This window comes from Alosa alosa, chromosome 8, assembly GCF_017589495.1.
Source record: "Alosa alosa isolate M-15738 ecotype Scorff River chromosome 8, AALO_Geno_1.1, whole genome shotgun sequence".
Classification (NCBI taxonomy): Eukaryota; Metazoa; Chordata; class Actinopteri; order Clupeiformes; family Clupeidae; genus Alosa; species Alosa alosa.
This window is the reverse complement of record NC_063196.1, coordinates 27,126,159-27,145,736: the sequence shown is the minus strand read 5'-3', so window position 1 is coordinate 27,145,736 and position 19,578 is coordinate 27,126,159. Positions and strand designations below refer to the sequence as shown.

Genomic DNA, 19,578 nt, shown 5'->3' with positions numbered 1-19,578 from the left:
CAACAATAATGACAAAAATAAACAGGTTGTCTTGTCGGGAAAGTCATATTTCTGTGTTTCCAAGCATGTCACCATCCAATTTTTGTTCTCGAGTCACAGGCTCCAGACACGCCTCACATTGAGCGGGTGAAATCTGATTTCTCATGAAAGGCCTGCACTTGAAAAGAGCATAGCAACAGGAGATATAATAATCAATGCCATTCTCTGCTTGTTATTGTCACAATCACACACCCACATATCAACAAGCCAATTATTTTTCTCCACTTCAGGGACAAAAATAATAAACAACTTCCAATCAAGATCTTCAACACCAAAGCTTCCTTAAGCCCAATATTGCCGACCAAAGGTGTAATGCACTCTAAAATAACTGCTTTAATGAAAATGTCAATCCCTTAGGTTCAGGGATGTAGTGGAGGCTAAACGCAAATAAACTCAGTTTATCCACCTCTGAACTTTGGATAAGAGACAGGCATATTTTTTCTCGCCGTTTTCACACCTTTAGTGATACACACGTGAAAAACATCTTCACTCCGCAACCACTACACTTATAGCCTTCTACTTCTTGATCTACAGAATGCAGATGACACCCACACAGAACAAATGCTTCCCCCAAAAGGTACACTGGTCAAGTGCGGTTAAAAATAAATACACAAAACCGGAGGGAGACATTTCACTTGCTCGGCGGTCCCATACGAAAATGTAATACCTCCCTTTCAAAAATTCAAGACATTCGAGACAATTTAAGACTTTAGGCCCTAAAAACCGAAAGTTGTATTTAAGACTTTTTAAGGATCCGCGGGGACCCTGAAATGACTGATAGACAGGAAGGGATAGATGAGGAGGATGGGTTCCCTTTCTATGGTGCTGATGAATGACAGTTTGACAGTGACATCTTAAACATTTTTAAATGTACATGTTACTTTAGTGATTCCAACTCCCACTTGGAGACGACGGGAGTGTAATACTGTCACCACATTCACTACATACAATTTATGGGGGCGCTGTTTCACTCGGGAGATGACAGCACAACAAGAATGAACAAAACCGTAAAACGATTAAATGTTTTATTTACAACAGCGATTGTCGGAAAAGATAGGGGGAGCCTGCTTCCCTTGGCTTCCAGGAGAAAACGCCACTGAAGATGTGAGAGCAGTTCTTCTAAATATTGGCTTACTTGTGGGTACAACATTCTCTAGCAGTTTTGACACTAGTAGACCATAAATAGTATCTAATAATAGAAAAATGTTGACAGATGCATCAAGATAACTTCAGTAAGGTGAAGGTAATAATGCAACATACTAATGTAATGTCTGTTGTTCAATAAATAATTCAAGACTGTGGACGGATGGTTTTCTAACCTAAGCTTGTGCTGCCCCTGTCATTGTCTTGTGAAGCTCTCAAGCTCTCTCACCAACCTGAGCAGCACAGTCACTTTGACTGCAAGCCACTTTTTAGGGGCAGACTCCAGGTCAATTGCCCGACCCAGTAATCCAACATGGGCCCAGAGCCCTCCTGCCCTCCGACAGCACACCTCATAGCGCCCTCTGCTGGATCAGCTGGAGATGGGCAGGAACTCGTGCACGGAGCCGGGCCCTGGGACCAGCGGTGCCACCCGGCTCTTGGGAATGCAGCAGGAGGGGCACAGCGGGCCCTCCTTCCCGGCAGACGAGGAACTCTTACAGCTTTTCTCGCTGTGGCTGTGCGACTTCACCAGGCTTATCACCCCACGGACTCGGCCGCCGACGCCACCGTCCGCTCGCCTGACTCTCCCTTGCTGCAGCTCCTGCAGCTGGATCTGGATGGCCGGCACGACGGGGCCCTGGTTGACCGGTGCGGGGAGGACCTCGACGCGGTTAGACACCATTCCTGGACACAGGGACCGGAGCATGACTTTGAGCTCCTGGCGGAAGGCTTTGTTGAAGTAGAAGTAAATGACAGGGTTGTAGACGTGGGAGGACTTGGCAAAGAGTGCTGGGAAGACGAAGCCAGCCGGGGCCATGTACGTGTCCTGCTTGTGGAAGATGTAGAGGAAGGAGACCACTGTGTATGGGGTCCAGGCCACAATGAAACCCATGCTGATGCAGAAGAACATCTAAGGAATAGATAGATAGATAGATAGATAGATAGAATGCCAAGACAAGTCACATTTTATACATTCATTTACCGACATTGACTGCTAAATCTATATGTATCTGTAGAGCACATTGTACATGGAGTGCAACATTTTATACTTTGCCATCATCGTTTCATCAATCAGCCCATCTTAGCTTTTCCAACTGCTACATTCATCAACAGTCTTATTCACCCAACTGTAGAACCATAATGTTTCACCCAACTGTACAGTAGAACCATTTTGTTACTGTAGGAATACAGTATACACAGTCCAGTGCAGCATCTCTCTTTACATCTCTCTCTTTCACTCTCTCTTTCACTCTCTCTCTCTCTCTTTCTCTCACCACGGCCAGGCGTTTCTCTGTGTTCTTGAGGTTGTTGTGGATACCATGCATGGTCAGCGAGTAGGAGATGTGATAGACCTTGCGCAGGATCATGACCTGCGAGGCCACGACGAGCAGCACGGGCACTAGCACAAAGCAGACGAATGAGCAGATGACGTAGACGGCGTCCTTGACTGACGTGTGGTAGCGACGCCAGGCGATGGTGCAGGACAGGCCGTAAGGCTCGGGCACGTACTCCCCCCAGCCGAACAGTGGCAGCACGGACCACACGGTGGCCAGCAGCCACGTGGAGACACACAGCAGCTGGACGTTAGCCCCTAGCAGACCATGAGAAACAGAAACAGACAGATACATAAGTGCGGTTATATATAGTATATATAAGTATATATACTCTTTTGATCCCGTGAGGGAAATTTGGTCTCTGCATTTATCCCAATCCGTGAATTAGTGAAACACACTCAGCACTCAAAGCTATGTTGTGTGATCAGTCAGAGAGCTCAGAGTAATTTGTTGAGAAATCAAGACCTGTTTACCACCATCTCAAAGTAGCCTACAGGCCACAAATGGCCAATGTCAAATTCAGTAGCCTATTAAGAGACACATTCTTGCCTCTGGGATACATTAAGAAATTATACCATGACTGCTGCTCTGGCATTTGTTTGACCAACCAGTTTGTTTCTGTCACTGCCTTCCTTCTCTACAAAAGTAAAAATCCACTTGACATTTGCCTCCTGATACACTGAATAATCCTAGATTTTTTTCTGAATCAATCAGTGTCTATTTCGTTTTTAAATGGTAGTTGAAATTTAGCTTCAATCAGATTGTTCTGAATTGTCTTTGACAAAGTTGAGGATTTAAAATGGGAAGCCAAGACTTTATAACACATCCATAACATAGGCTAATGTTATAATAACACATCAGTGACAGGACGGCTACGTTGAGAAGGTGCACTTTCTAATGCATATGCTGCTTTCGAGATGTCTCGTAAATCATCGTACACTCACCCGTACAACATGTACCAATGAGTGGCTTTAGGAACGCCTTTCTCTACATGGAACAAGTTTATCCTTACCGTAGCACCCACCAACTGTGTTAATTTCACAGGACGTCTCTTGGTCTCCCCTCTGCATTCACTCATAGGTCCTCATTTCAAAAAACTGTAAAAAATCCTTTAAGTTGCGATCTCTATGTCAACGATGCTCATCGCCTGAAACTTCCGTCGAATCCATCTTGCTAGGACTCAGCGAGTCACTAACGTTAGCCCGTGGTGGGGAGACCGCTAGCAAGCTTTCCCCCCTAGCTGATGTTAGAAAACACATAGCTGATGTTAGAAAAACAAAAAAATATTATAATAATCATAGCTTTGAAACAGAAATACACACTAGAGGAGGCTTTTTCTAAATAAGATTACAGGTGAAGCACAGTGAATCTTGCTTCACCAAAAAAATATCTTTCCCATTGAAAAACAAAAAAATATGGGGACAGCAGCACTTGGGGAGCAGGGGTTAGGTGTCTTGCTCATGGGCACTTAAGCCGTTCCTACTGGTCGGGGTTCAAACCAGCAACCCTCCAGTTACAAGTTCAAAGCCCTAACCAGTAGGCCACTTCAGCATTAATTTGGTTGGAATCAATAGGTGCAATCAATAGTTTGGTTGTAATCTAATCCAGTGGTTCTTAAACTGGGGGTCGCCGAACATATTGGAGGAGTCACAAAATGATTTGCAGTGTGAATTGTTATTATTATTTTCCTAAAGGTTTTTAGACCAACCTGTTTGTTTTAAAAACTGGGATTTTCAGTAGCCCTAGATATAGGCTTCCAATTCACAGTGTTCCTCAGAAAGTGGATACTCTGTTAACGCAAACTCAAATATTTGCCAGCGCCTCTTGCAATGATGAACTTGAAGATGCTGTACATAAGCTTACTAGTGACAGAACACTATGCAGTCTTTTTTGCCACAGGAGTTCCAGTTATACATTGGATGAGTGCTAGTTATCATTTGGATGTAATATAAATCAGGTTGTCAAAGGCTGCCATTGACATTAAAGCAACACCAAAGAACCTTTCCTCTGTCGCACGCACGCTATTTGTTTATCCAGCAACGGCTTTGCAAATAACGATGTTCATAGACAAGGTATATGTTGCATGATTTTATGAAAGTACGATGTATTGCAACATCATGCAAGTCAAATTTGTAGTTTCTTGCAGTATGTCTCATTCCATCGAACTACAAACCCGCTACCCGATCTGGCAAACTTACATAGTGCGGTTACAGCCGATAGAGGGCCGCGAAGCGAATGCAGAAGTGCCGTTCACCCTGTTACGAGTTGATGAACCACGGAAACAATTTTGGAAACATTATTTTAAGGTACAAAAAACCCTTTGGTGTTGCTTTAATGCCTTTGGTGTTGACATAACCTACCAATGAGAGAAAAAAAATGTCTGCTTCTGCTTCCATTGCCCATCTCGCAACATTTGAAAACCAAATTTTGCCGGTTGGAAAGAAGGGGGTCACAAGACTTGGTCCATGTTTTTCGGGGGTCACCAGACAAGAAGTTTAAGAACCACTGATGTAATCTATCTATCAGTCAGACAGAAGGAAAGTGAGAGACAGACAGGTATTTAGATGCACATGTATTGATTTATCTAATGTAAACAGAGGCTCACAAATGGACACAAAGTGCCAATGGGGGAGGGAGGGGTGTGGTAAAGAATATTCTATAAATATCTATTTTCATTACAGTGTGATCCTTTGGGTATTTGCAATTTATATGAGTTTTCTTTTTTGACATTTTGGTTTGGACATTGTCCACATTTCATGATGGGTAAAAGCAAAGAGCTTTCCCAAGACCTTTGCAACCTTATTGTTGCAAAACATATAATTTTCAGATGCATTTAAAAAGTTAACCCTTTTGGACCCCAGGTCCATTGGAATGGACATGATATATTTTTGGGTCTAAACCAATGAAAATATGTGGTTTCACCATTTTAATTATGCTTTGCTACTGATTGGATCCTGATGACCCAATCAGTATGCAGTTATGACCTGTAACTTGATCTGAGAGCACTTCAGACATCAAACAACACAAGCATGGCTCTGAAGCTAGATAGGAACAGGAGTAAGCATCTTTTTTCCCTCATCAATATGAATTTACGTTTATGATAGCCTAACCAATTTGCACTCTGTATAATTCTAACCATTGCAGGTGATAATATCTGAAGTTAGTTTGAATATATTTCATAACAGTGTAGTACAGGATTTTTTCAAAGTTTAATGTCCATCCCAATGGACACCAGGTGTTGGGAGATTGTTAGCCAACACTCATTTAATTATTGTCCCCAGGCAAGGTTCTGACATCCTCAAGACCCAAGCTATAATTCTAAATATATATTTTATTTATTTCAGCTATTTTGGATGAATGTGCACTCATTTCACTAAAATGTGTGGTCGTTTGTATTAAATCGTCCTCTCATTTTACTAGATTCTGTGCACAAATTTAGTAAATTGTGTGCCCGGTTTACTAAATAGTATCCTCATTTTACTAAATCATGGACATACAGCTACATTTTCTGAGCATTTAGCAAAATTGTGCTATTTTTTGTGCAAAAAAGTGTGGAAGATTTAGTAAAATGAGCACACTATGTAGTAAAACGAGCGTAAAATTTAGGGTGCGTTTGTAAATTCAATCTGACACTGAGAATAGCGCTCTGAAGTTCGAAAAAGACAAGCAGTCTAAATCTTTGTGAATTGTTTTGGGTTACAAATAGTTTGGTTTAGGCCTACAATATGGACACCACTACAGCACTTGTGAAACAGTGTTTAGGTCCACTTCAACCTTAGGCTGCTTCAACCTAGCCTGACGAGCCAGGGCCCACTTCCCCGATAACGACGGAGACACGCTCTTAAGAGGGTTTTCTACGATTCATCTTACGATCGTTCGTTTGGTTTTTCCGACTGTTCCCCGAACATGCTCGTAGCGTGAATGCGCGTGCACTGCTCTTAAGACGCTCTTAAGGGCGTCTACGGAAGGAAGTGTCCTAAATAAAACAGTAATTTTCTTTCTGAAATTAATGCACATCTCCATTACCACATCTCCTTTCACAACAGCATGCTAAATTAAAAAAATATTTTGGGATGAAATGTAGGTGATTTAATTAACCTTCGTTGTAATTGCTCACGTGAGATGACTTGTCTATATAATGGCCACAATCAACAAGGACGGTGTTGGAGAGAAGAAAAATGGATAGAAGACGAATGCAGAGCTTCAGGCCCGATGAGGTGCGCCTCCTAATAGAGGAAATAGAGGCGCACAAAGGTGTTATATTTGACCGCTTCAAAGGTGCCCTCACCAACCTGCAAAAGCAGAAGGTGTGGGCACAAATAGCGGACAAGATGGCCGCTGTGTCGGGGACCAGGAGATCTGGAGCGGATCTCCGCAAAAAGTGGCAGGACTTTGCCAGTCTTGCAAAGAAAAAGGCAGCTGCAAATAGGCAACAAATAGCAGCAACAGGTGGAGGCAGCAGCTCTGCACCATCCCTTACCCCCCGAGGAGGAGATGGCCCTGTGTATCCTGTGGACAACTGCGTCGTCGGGCATCCCTGGGGGGGTCGATGTGATGGGGGGCATACATCCACAGCCAGGGACCTCGATGGAGCCACCACCCCCATCCCAGGAACCCAGGAGCCCCCTCACTCCTGCTGCTGCTCCTCCTGCTGCTGCTGCTGCTGCTGCTCCTGCTGCTGCTGCTGCTGCTCCTGCTGCTGCTCCTGATGCTGCTGCTGCCCCTGCTGCTACCAGCTGCCAGTGCAGCCACGACCTGGTGCAGCTGGAGAGGGAGAAGCTGGGCCTGCTGAGGGAGCTGTGTGGCCTGACCAGAGAGGCATCCAAGAGGGATGCCGAGTACCAGCAGCAGGTGCTATATATGAAGAGGGCCAAGTTGGACCTGCTGGCTCGACAGGTGGCACTGGAGAAGTTGGCTCGCCCACTATCTCTGTGCCTATCATCCTCCCTGAGCAGCAAGGTGATACGTAATTATGTAATGTATTGGGAATGTGTGAATGACACATCAGACATGAGCAAACTGTTTGGAGTGATTGGTCTTTACTTTGTGAATGTAATTTCACATGCATACTCTTCATCTCTTTCCAGGTGGCCCCAGTGAGCCCCACTATTAAATTGTGTCTTGCACCACACACTGTGCCTTCCATGTCATCATTCCATATTCTAGAATATGACCTAGTTGTTAAGAGCCTACAAGGTGTAAGGACATCAGTGTGGAATGTTATGAGCAAATCACATTGAAATGTCTAAATGCTTAAAGGGTGCTAAATGCTTGCCCATTTCCACTGTGTCACATGTGAACCATCAGTCCTCAAAGCATACATTACCAATATACAGTTCCAGTAATCATTTAATGAAGTCTTCTTTGTTGCATGTGTCTGAGGGCATAAAGAACATGGCCAAACACTGCATGCAACACACAACCTTTACTACTTACATATCCATTATATTGCCTGGCATGTTCCAGTGGCCAGAGGAATTAGGCAAATGAGTCCTTTGCATACAATCATCATGAAGTGCCTTGATGTGAACCACACACAAGCCTAATGGCTCATCACAGTCACCTGTGCACTGGTGTGTGACCTGCTGTAGACATGAACCCTCACATATAAGCCAGTGTGTGTAATTACTCCTAATTGTTGTGTATCTGATGACATCCACATGATGCATCACAGCCTCAACACCAATCATCGTTAATCATCCGCATGTTTTGCAGATTACTATATGGACCTATATATCCTTAGAGTCAATGTAGGCTTGCAGAGCAAACCATGGCTGGAAGACAGCGAGTGCTCGCGCTCCGTGCGAGAGAGAGAGAGAGAGAGAGAGAGAGAGAGAGAGGCAGAGGCGTCCCCGGAGTGGCCTTGTGCGACTTAACGCCGCACTTCAAGTAAATCACGATCCCCTCGAGGTGTACAATGATCGGGCGATCATTGAGAGGTACAGGCTGCCGAGGGAGGTCATCCAGCAGCTCCTTGTCCACATTTTCCTCACATAGTCTGGAGGCTTGTGACTGCTCCTCATCTTAAATGTAATGTAATTATGAAACATTGCCATTAGTAGGCTAAAATATGAGTCTGATTAATTAATCAATTTGTCTACACAGTGTCATGTCATCTTTATCACAGTGCCTTTATCACAGTGCAAAGTCTCTGTCTCACCTGCTGGTTGGCTTTTTCCCAGCCAACCCTGCAGTGATTGCTGCCTCCCTGAATTGTCTCTCCCTCTCCTGAATCTGACTCTTTTCAGTGGGCATCTTGACTTCAAAAAATACCCGCCAGGCTAGCATTTAACCATTTTGAATAAAATAATTAATGTAATGCATTACTTTCATCATTCATTCTTCTTGCTAAAACGAAATGTGAGAAACTATCAGCAGACATGTTTGCCTAATGCCTACCAAAAAAATAGTAGCTTATAGGCTATGTGATAACGGGCTGCTTGTCTGCAAGCTATCTGTCTAATTAGGCTAAAGGTGGCAAACTCAGTCTGGATTTATGAATATTTTAATTAATTTCATAAAACTTGATGATGATGATCGTTCGTTTGTTATACATCACAAACTCACCTTTTCCGACAACGTTGAGTTGTCTCACCCGACAACCGCGACAATCTCCTTCTAGGGCCGCTAATGCAGGCTCAGTTCAGGTGCCGGTCGCATGCAGCGCTAGCCTAGAAATCTAGACGCGCCCCTAGCGGCAGCCAGGGCTAGTCTAGCAACTCTCCGTTGGCTTGTGAGCTCCAGAAATCGAAACTTAATCAGGCATTGAAATCGTGTATAGAGTCGTTTGGTGGGCTTAACATAATGATTGATGGCAGAGTTGCAACGGTTTGGCTTGAATTCCCTGCTACTTGAAAACAAATATCCTATTGCGTCCTATTGCGTGCAGAGGGAATTTGAAAGACAACTGATTATCCCGTCCCTCGGACTGAGCACTGCGAACGGTGAGTGCCCAGACCCGCCAGGCTAATGCAGCGCTGCAGCCACGTAAACAGAGTTTGCCCTTCCCCTACTGACATTTTCGGTGCCCGAATGGAAGTGAATGAGGCTTTGCGATTTCTTTTTATCTAGGCCTACGTAAAATTCTGCATCCATTGTACGATTTATGTATTTATTTCCCCCCTGGAAGGGCAACATGAGTCAAGAAGAGCATATGGGCAGTTGCCCGGGCAACCTGAGCAACCCCCCTGTGCACGTCCCTGTGAGTGACAACAGCGCCATCGTCACCCGCGGTGGAACAGAGAATTACAGTGAATCAGACTGCTTCACCAACTTTTCGTTTTGCTTCACTATCATAGATATCCGACGCAGTGAGCTGTCTGCTACAGCGGCGCTCGGGGAGCAGTGAGGGGTTAGGTGCCTTGCTCAAGGGCACTTCAGCCGTTCCTACAGGTCGGGGTTCAAACCAGCAACCCTCCAGTTACAAGTCTAAAGCCCTAACCAGTAGGACACTTCAGCATTAATTTGGTTGGAATCAATAGGTGCAATCAATAGTTTGGTTGTAATCTAATCCAGTAGTTCTTAAACTGGGGGTCGCCGAACATCTTGGAGGAGTCGCAAAATGATTTTCAGTGTGAATTATTATTATTATTTTCCTAAAGGTTTTTAGACCAACCTGTTTGTTTTAAAAACTGGGATTTTCAGTAGCCCTAGATGTAGGCTTCCAATTCCCAGTGTTCCGATAATGTTCCTCAGAAAGTGGATACTCTGTTAACGCAAACTCAAATATTTGCCAGCGCCTCTTGCAATGATGAACTTGAAGATGCTGTACATAAGCTTACTAGTGACAGAACACTATGCAGTCTTTTTTGCCACAGGAGTTCCAGTTATACATTGGATGAGTGCTAGTTATCCTTTGGATGTAATATAAATCAGGTTGTCAAAGGCTGCCATTGACATTAAAGCAACACCAAAGAACCTTTCCTCTGTCGTACGCACGCTATTTGTTTATCCAACAACGGCTTTGCAAATAACAATGTTCATAGACAAGGTAGAATATGTTGCATGATTTTATGAAAGTACGATGTATTGCAACATCATGCAAGTCAAATTTGTAGTTTCTTACAGTATGTCTCATTCCATCGAACTACAAACCCGCTACCCGATCTGGCAAACTTACATAGTGCGGTTACAGCCGATAGAGGGCCGCGAAGCGAATGCAGAAGTGCCGTTCATCCTGTTACGAGTTGATGAACCACGGAAACAATTTTGGAAACATTATTTTAAGGTACAAAAAACTCTTTGGTGTTGCTTTAATGCCTTTGGTGTTGACATAACCTACCTAAGAGAGAAAAAAAATGTCTGCTTCTGCTTCCATTGCCCATCTCGCAACATTTGAAAACCAAATTTTGCCGGTTGGAAAGAAGGGGGTCACAAGACTTGGTCCATGTTTTTCGGGGGTCACCAGACAAGAAGTTTAAGAACCACTGATGTAATCTATCTATCAGTCAGACAGAAGGAAAGTGAGAGACAGGCAGGCAGAGACAGGTATTTAGATGCACATGTATTGATTTATCTAATGTAAACAGAGGCTCACAAATGGACACAAAGTGCCAATGGGGGAGGGAGGGGTGTGGTAAAGAATATTCTATAAATATCTATTTTCATTACAGTGTGATCCTTTGGGTATTTGCAATCTATATGAGTTTTCTTTTTTGACATTTTGATTTGGACATTGTCCACATTTCATGATGGGTAAAAGCAAAGAGCTTTCCCAAGACATTTGCAACCTTATTGTTGCAAAACATATCAAGGAAACTGATTTCAGATGCATTTAAAAAGTTAAGAATCATCCAGTAAGCAGTATTGGAGCCATTATCTGCAAGTGGAAGGAACATCACTGCATTATCAACCGGCCATGCACAGGATCTCCTCGCAAGATTTCTGACCAGGAAGTCAGAAGGATAGTCAGAAGAGTAGCCCAAGAGCTAAGGACCACTCGGAAAAAGACTTGGAGGCAGCAGGTGCAATTGTTACAGAGAAAATCATAGGTGATGCACTCCACCGCCATGACCTCTATGCACGCACACCCTGCATGACTCTATTACTGAAAAAAAAACATGTCGAAGCTCATTGAAAGTTTGCTACACAACATTTGGACAAGCCTATGAAATACTGATTGAATGTATTCTGGTCAGGTGAGAGCAAATTTTTGGATGTCATACTACACACCATATTTGGAGGAGAAATGGCACTGTGCATCACCCTAAAAATACCATACCAACAGTGAAGTTTGGAGGTGGAGGCATCATGGTGTGGGGCTGTTTTTCATCTCATGGTATTGGCAGACTTCATACAGTTGAAGGAATGATGAATGGAGTCATTTTGTTCTTGCCATCAACCAGGATGATGAGGATGAGACATGGCTAGACCTTCCAGCAGGACAATGATCCAAAGCATTCAGCAAAGGAAACTCTCAATTGGTTTCAGAGAAAGGAAAACAAGGCCCTGACTCAAATCCAATTGAACAGTTTTGGAAGTTAACTAAAGGTTAGGATTCACAAGAGGGACCCCTGGAATCTTCAAAATTAAAAGACTACTGTATCTGTTTAAAAGAATAGGCCAAAATCACACCTGAATACTGCGACTGATTAGTTTTGGTATACAGAAAATGCTTTGAAGCTGTCATTACAAATAAAGGCTTTTCCAAAAAGTATTTGAGAAATTTTAATAGGCGTGTTCAATACTTTCTTCCTGTGTCATTCCACTACTCATGGGTGGATTATCTTAGTTAATACTAATGTCTGGTGAAAATGGCATGCACATAGCCTCATTGGAAGTATACTTACTGAAAAAAAATGTTTGTGTTCCATACTTATACCCCGCTGTATGTGCAGCACTGAAGTTACTGAATATTATAAACAGCCTATTTGCTTCACCTTTTGTGCATGTCTGTTTTTTCACATGCAAAATACAATCTCAGAATCATGCTCAGATGCTATTTTATATGCCCATTTCTAAAACTATAATTAGGCTGGGGAATAAAATGGCCCATTTTAGCAAATGTCTTGTGCCCCCTCATGCTTATCTGGCACCCATATGATGGGGGGGGCTTAAAAAACATATAGCCCAGGGGCCTCGGGTGGTATTAAGGCGCCCCTGACCCTGATGTAATTAACCTCCAACGGTGTGTTGTTCTCATACTGATGATTAGGCAATGCTACAACGGGTTGATGAGTTGACAATGGGTTGATGGGTACAATGGGTTAATAACATCATTTGTATGAAGAAGACTGCTACAAGATGGCAGTTCAACACATCTCAAAGGGCAATCTTTGCACCAGTGGGCTTGTTCTGTGAAGGTTTGTTTTATCAACATGGATTTAACGCAGGTCTTTAACAAGCACTGATTTCTATACTGATTTATAATGTAGTTTTCCAAATGGCCAGATATGAAAAAAACACTCCAAAGTCTCTGTGTCTTAGTCCTACCCCTTGGAGGCATATACAGTATATGACAGCATAACCATTGCAATCTCAGTATGGGTTAGTAGAATTGTTGGGCAGACCTAGATTAGAACATTTAGCTTGCTTGATTGCTTCCTTGTCACAGTTTATATCTTTTTGTATCCTAATAAATCTAGACGATCGGTGAGATCGAGCAAAGACAGTCAAGTCTGGTTTGATTTTTGTCTTGCTCCTGATTGCATTTATTTAATTTTCCTACTTTTATGCATCATTCTTGCATCTCTGCAGAAGCCTGCTACAGCGTAACCTGGGGGCAGCTGTGGCCTGCTGGTTAGGGCTTCGGGCTTGTAACCGAAGAGTTGCCAGTTCGATCCCCGACCAGTAGGAAAAATGTGGGTGGGGGAAGTGGTTGAGCACTGCTCTCCCATGCCCACATCTACGGCTGAAGTGCCCTTGAGCAAGGCACCTAACCCCTCACTGCTCCCCGAGCGCCGCTGTAGCAGGCAGCTCACTGCTTCGGGTTAGTGTGTGTTTCACCTCACTGTGTGTACACTGTGTGCTGTGTGTGTTTCACTAATTCACGGATTGGGATAAATGCAGAGACCAAATCAAAGAGTATACTTATACCTGCCCATACCCAGAAGGTGAGTACTACCTATTTTTGTGCCTAAAAACAAAAACAAAAACTCAGTACCCTGGGTTATGAGTTACTCCTTTTGTCAATAAGACGTTGTGGGATATGGAAAATCTCCTGCGTCTCATTCTCTGCACTGAATAGCAGCAGAAAGTGGCATAACCTGCCAGGTGTTGACACCGAGTCGGAGAGCACCCCAAATGCCCGAAACAAGGCCACTGAACTGAATAGTGAGGGGGGAAAAAGAAGAAAAAAAACCCATAAACCAACGGAGAAAAGCAGATGATGAGTAATAAGCTCAATCTGAGTGTCAGAGAGCAAATAAACTCAAAGGATTTACACCTTGGTGCATAAATACTCAAACATTAAAGGTAACAAAAGTCTAAATGTGGATGCTTACTGTGAATTCACAGACTCATGTGCAAGGTAAAACAGCTGTACAGTTTCAAAGGGTGAATACAATTATAAGACAGTAAATCAGCTTTAAGGAGGGGAGCGCCCTAGAGGACCCCCACCTCCGCAGGCTGAGTTAAAAATACGTCCAGACTGTCAAATTGTGAACCCATTCACAGCCGAAACAGACATGAGTAATCTCCAACATAAGTAGGCTATTCCTAAGTGGGTACGGAGATCTCAACACCTGTCCACCTCACAACACAAGCTCCCGTGAGCTGTCCACGAGCACTCAACATACACCTATGGCCTCCACTATGATTTACAATTATACTCTATTACATATACACTAACACACGATAGTAGCCTAGTGACAGAATCAACTTGACGTCTGAATGTCTCAGTTCCAATCAATACAGCTTTGTTCAGACTGCAGGCAAAAGTGGCACAAATCTTATTTTTGGGGGGTCAAGTGACTTTGTGGTAGCAGATTCAGATTTAGACTACTTCCATATGTGGTCCTGAATCAGAACCAGGTGTTGTTGTTTTCAGTGCGGCCGGAGGATTTCATGCGACTTTTACGTCAAATATCCTACAATGTAGGCTCAGGCTGGCTCAGGACTGCCCAATTTGGGGCCCGCGGGCCAAAGTTGGCCCGCCATCAACATTCTATCAAAGACTGGTTGCAGTTCACTATCTGGCCACAGCACAGTTTAACATTGTTTTAGTTGGGGCGATAGGGGGCGCTGTTGAGCTTCTGTCAGCGCAGATAGTGAGGAGGGCTGAGAAACTAGTCACTAATCTGAATTGTCCAATTGCCATTGCTCAATCAAATCTATTTGTATTAATATCTTGTTTATTAATTATGTGTATTACAGTTTTTCTCGATTGCTTTTACCTGCTTAAGTAAACTAGAACCCACTTGGTCTTCATGACTACTTTCTTTGCACAGCAGAAGTCATCTCTTGCGAATGTGTTCACACATTTTCATTGGGTTCACACATTTCTCACACCCTTTTGCAAAACAGTTAACACAGGTGTCATTCAAAAGCCCCAAACTCTATTGGTTTTCCCATACTATACAAAAGGAAAACATCTTTTCACAGGTGGTATAGGTTCCTTGCATAAGTCTGAATCTCTGATACACCTGTGTGAAACTCCTTTGCACAATTCTTCAATCAGCAATCATTCATTATACATAAGAGATGTCTGTTCTGTGTTGCTATTTGCAAGTATGGATCTAATGCACATTTAGACAAAGTACTGTATTTCCTATTTGGTGGAGAAAATAGTACAAAAGGTGTTTACTGTAGGTCTATTTCGATGAAAGTTGTAGTTCAATGACATTTACAGTATCTTACTAGGTGTTTGCTGTATGTCTTACAATGTCAGAGTTGACACAGGTATCAAAACGATCGAGAAAAACTGTAATATGGTCTGAATATTTATTTTACTATTCCTTAATGTGTTCAACTTCGGATTTATGGAAACACATTGTGTTACACAACATTTGTGTTGGTAAAAATATGGTTTCCATTACTGGATAAAATAAAGATTCTGAAGAATGTGTCAATGTTGTGTTTTATATTAATTATTCATTCATATTGATGGAAATTCAACTTTCTTCCAAGACATAGAATTGCTCCATATGCTTTTCTTCAAAGATTTTGATACAGATTTGTAGTTTATTTCTACTAGCCTACTTAAAACAGTGATATGGATGTTAAATCATTAAACAGTATTAATAAAAGTATTGTAAACACAGTGCAGAAACAAGCACAGTAACGAGTAGTGTTTTTTTTCTTAAAAAAATGTCTACCTTTTATAGAATTTTGCACACATAAATTTCAATGTAATGTTCCACGACTTGGACATTTAGATTTGGCCCGCGGCCGTCCACCCCGATTCATTTTTGGTCCTTGACGGGGAAGAAATTGGGCACCCTATCGACATTTGTCACAATTATGTGCTGACATCATAGCTGATGTCATTGTTATTGTTATTTTGCGCATGCCGGTCAGTTTGGAACCGCTGCCGCACAAAGTTCAAACTGGAATCTGACATAGGCCACATTTTAAAAGGTAGCCTAATGTGAACAGCCAAAAAAAAAATCGGATCTGAGCCAAAAATCCGATTTAAGCATTAAGACTTGCTGTGTGAACCTTCCTTTTCATTCAGATTCTTCTAATATGAGCAGATCTAACAGTGTGTGTGTAACTCACACCAAAGGTTCTATTTGAGGTCTTACCATAGAGGAAGCCATGGCAGGTCTTGATGTAGCGTATGACGCTGATGGCAGCGATGGTGAACATGCCGCACAGGCCGAAGATGTAGCAGCCCAGGCCGTAATAGATGCAGGTGGCATAGCCGCCCTGCCAGGCGTGGCTGAAGGACGAGAAGATGGACAGCGGGTAGAAACACACGCAGCCCAGGAAGTCCACTAGCGCCAGGTTGACGCACAGCAGCTCAGAACCCATCATCTTGCGCCGGCGCCGGTACGAGGTGGCCAGGACCATGCCGTTGCCAAAAACCGACAGCAGAACTGGGAGAGGGGGAGGAGGTGGGGAGAGAGGGAGAGGGGGAGGAGGTGGGGAGAGAGGAGGAGGTGGGGAGAAGGGTGGGAATGAGAGGAGGAGAATGGATGAAAGAGGAGGCATTTGACTTCATTCATCAGCTATTCTTATAGTATGACACATTACTTTTAGTGTTTTAACACTATTTTAATCAATAATCTTTGAACACAAACTTTAATTCATGCATTTGTAAATATTCGATTACTTTCCAACTGTTAAATTAATATTATTATTATTTATTTATTTATTATATTAAATTAAAATGACTATTTTGGTAATCAGTTAATCGGTTTAAGAAGTAAAGATGCATTGATATATCAGCCAACATTGGGATCGGCCTTGTCGACTGATATTAATGACATTTACAGATGGCAGTGGCTGATGTTTATCTGTTATTTTGCATCAATTCTGCAGGCATGAAAGACTTGAAAATGGTTCAGTTATTTTCTTTTATGAATAGTTTTGCTTCCACTCTACTAAAGGATACAATTAACAACAAAAAGCCAGTAAACAAAGAAAGAAAAAAATATCAGTATTGACCTCGGTTATTTTACACATAGGTATTGGTATCGGCCAGATATCAAACTGCACTGTGTAATACGGTTCTAAGGGTTATAACAGGTGACATGACTGGTGAGTTAAAAAACACTAATCTTCAAAGACAATATCCACTCCAACCATTTGAGATGGAACCATTGGAGCGTACCTTTGTTCCCCGGGTCCCCGCTATGTCAATTATAGTTTTTTCTGTATGCTTAAACACAACCGTGATTCTTATAGCACAATTTCTAAAACTATTAATACTTATAGCAAAAGCACTCACTGAGTTCGCAAAACTAAAAGCACAAACACTGCTTTGCACTCAGTTTGCAATTTTGTAACACACTTTGCACAACTGTAGGCACAATCCACTGTACAGCACTCTTTTTGCAGAACTGTAAACACAACTCACTGCTTTACACTCAATTTCCAAATGATCAACACACTCCTAGCAAATCTATACACATGTATGGCTATTATTTACACTTTTATGAATAGTTACAAGCAGCCTATATAATGTCAAATAACCAGATAGCATTTAAAACAGTTTCCTCAAGTAAGAGAAAAAACGCCTTCCTTTACAGTTTTTTCTGATTGCTTAAGCACATTTTTTGTAACTATGGCTTTTTTTGCAAAACTACACACAAATGTCAAAACCTCTCACCCAATCAGCAAAACATTGTAGTTTTCTTGCAAAAGCTAACACACCTTGTTTAACTCTTCACACCTTTGTAAAAATGGTGTTTTCGTATCAAACAGTAAACACAAGCCATCACAATAATAAGCACACAATGTGCCAACTACACACTAATGGTATAAATAAAAAACACATCTGGCTTTTGCTTTCTCTGTGCACAAGGTAGGCTATGTCAGTTTGAGGTAATACTTTTGTCATAGTTCTGTAAACATACAGGGATCCAAACATCAAGTATTAGTGTTTATTTAGACACATCAAAACAAACACAAGGGTTTTTTCCAAGTCAAAACACAAAATAGTAATTTCACAAAGAAAAACAAAAAAATCAGTCTACATCGTGTCGTCTCTCTGGGTCCGGCCACAAAATTTCATCTACATCACATGCAATGTTCTCTAGTCCAAGGCACCGGGGAAAATATCTTCTGGAATGCTGTATCCAGGCCTAACATGACAACATCCCCACATGTAGACTGATTTTTTTTGCCTGTAAAAGGGCTATTTCTTTCTCCCCATCCTCCTCTTGCTCCTCCTTGTCCTCTTCCTCTAACTTCACCTCATTGTCCTTGTCATTCTCTCCCTCTCACTTCTTCACCTCCGCATCCTCTTCCTCCTCTTCTTCCTCCTACTTCTTCACCTCCATGTCCTATTCTTCAGCCTCCTCTAATTCTTACCTTTCTCACTCTATTGTACCCATTGTACATTACCTGTGGCTTAGTGCTTAGGCTGATTGTAAAGTGAACTAATTATCTAAAACAGTTTTCACATGAGAAAGTGTGCCAGATAGTTGGCAAAATAGTGAAAATAATAGCCATACATGTGTATGATTTGCCAGGAGTGTGTTGATCATTTGGAAATTGAGTGTAAAGCAGTGAGTTGTGTTTACAGTTCCGCAAAAAGAAGTGCTGTGCAGTGAATTGTGCACAGTTGTGCAAAGTGTGTGTTACAAAATTGCCAACTGAGTGCAAAGCAGTGTTTGTGCTTTTAGTTTTGCGAACTCAGTGAGTGGTTTTGCTATAAGTATTAATAGTTTTAGAAATTGTGCTATAAGAATCACAGTTGTGTTCAGGAAAAACTGTAATCTTTGAAGTGATAAATAATTTGAAATAACACAAACTTCACAGCAATAAGGACATGTCCATATCCATCGCCAAACGAACTTTAAATAGGCTACAACACCAAGAAGTCTCTCATCACGGAGCAACTCAGACGAATGCATCTTCACCATATTAAAGATTTCAGGAGAAATCTAACTCACCAACTGTTAGGATGGCAAAACCCACTCCAATATCACCCGCGGGTGCAAGTTTGGAGGTAAAAACAGAGATGCCCCGGGTCCAATCTAATGTTCTATTGTCAGGTGAGCTCTGAGCCATTTTACACGATCCTCCCGGACAATGATGGGGATAAACCACGTCCATTCAGATTCCTCCGTCGCAGTCCTTTATAAAGAAGATGCAATGGTGACAGCTTTTGAGCTTGTGCGAGGGGAAATGCATTCAAGTGTGCAGGTGCTCCGTCACGTGTTGCACAGCTGGGCGGACACCTAACCTTAAGCATTCGAATAGCTTAAGTTACATCACAGAGAGTAATTTGACCCAGATCCTGCTTATGAATCAAATTTGTGGCAGCACAACGTAGAGGGCAGAGAGACACTTCTAAGAGCCCATTAATGAAGTGTTGGGCAGTAACGGAATACATGTAGTGCTACCGGCGTTACGTATTCAGAATACAAATTATGAGTAACTGTATTCCGATACAGTTACAAGTTAAATAGTTGGTATTTAGAATAGGCCTACAGTTACATTGTTGAAATCAATG

General features: G+C 42.4%; 1 protein-coding gene across 1 annotated transcript; it reads right to left on the bottom strand.

The window, feature by feature from the left end:
• Nucleotides 1-1,136: 1,136 nt before the first annotated feature.
• opn8c (opsin 8, group member c) lies at nt 1,137-19,185 on the bottom strand. The gene is made up of 4 exons (XM_048250931.1): nt 19,016-19,185; nt 16,199-16,492; nt 2,457-2,773; nt 1,137-2,092 (listed from the first exon to the last, which is right to left on the bottom strand). Exons 1-4 carry the CDS (start codon nt 19,176-19,178, stop codon nt 1,553-1,555), a joined length of 1,314 nt encoding a protein of 437 aa, XP_048106888.1. The 5' UTR covers nt 19,179-19,185; the 3' UTR covers nt 1,137-1,552.
• Between the last annotated feature and the right edge of the window lie 393 nt (nt 19,186-19,578).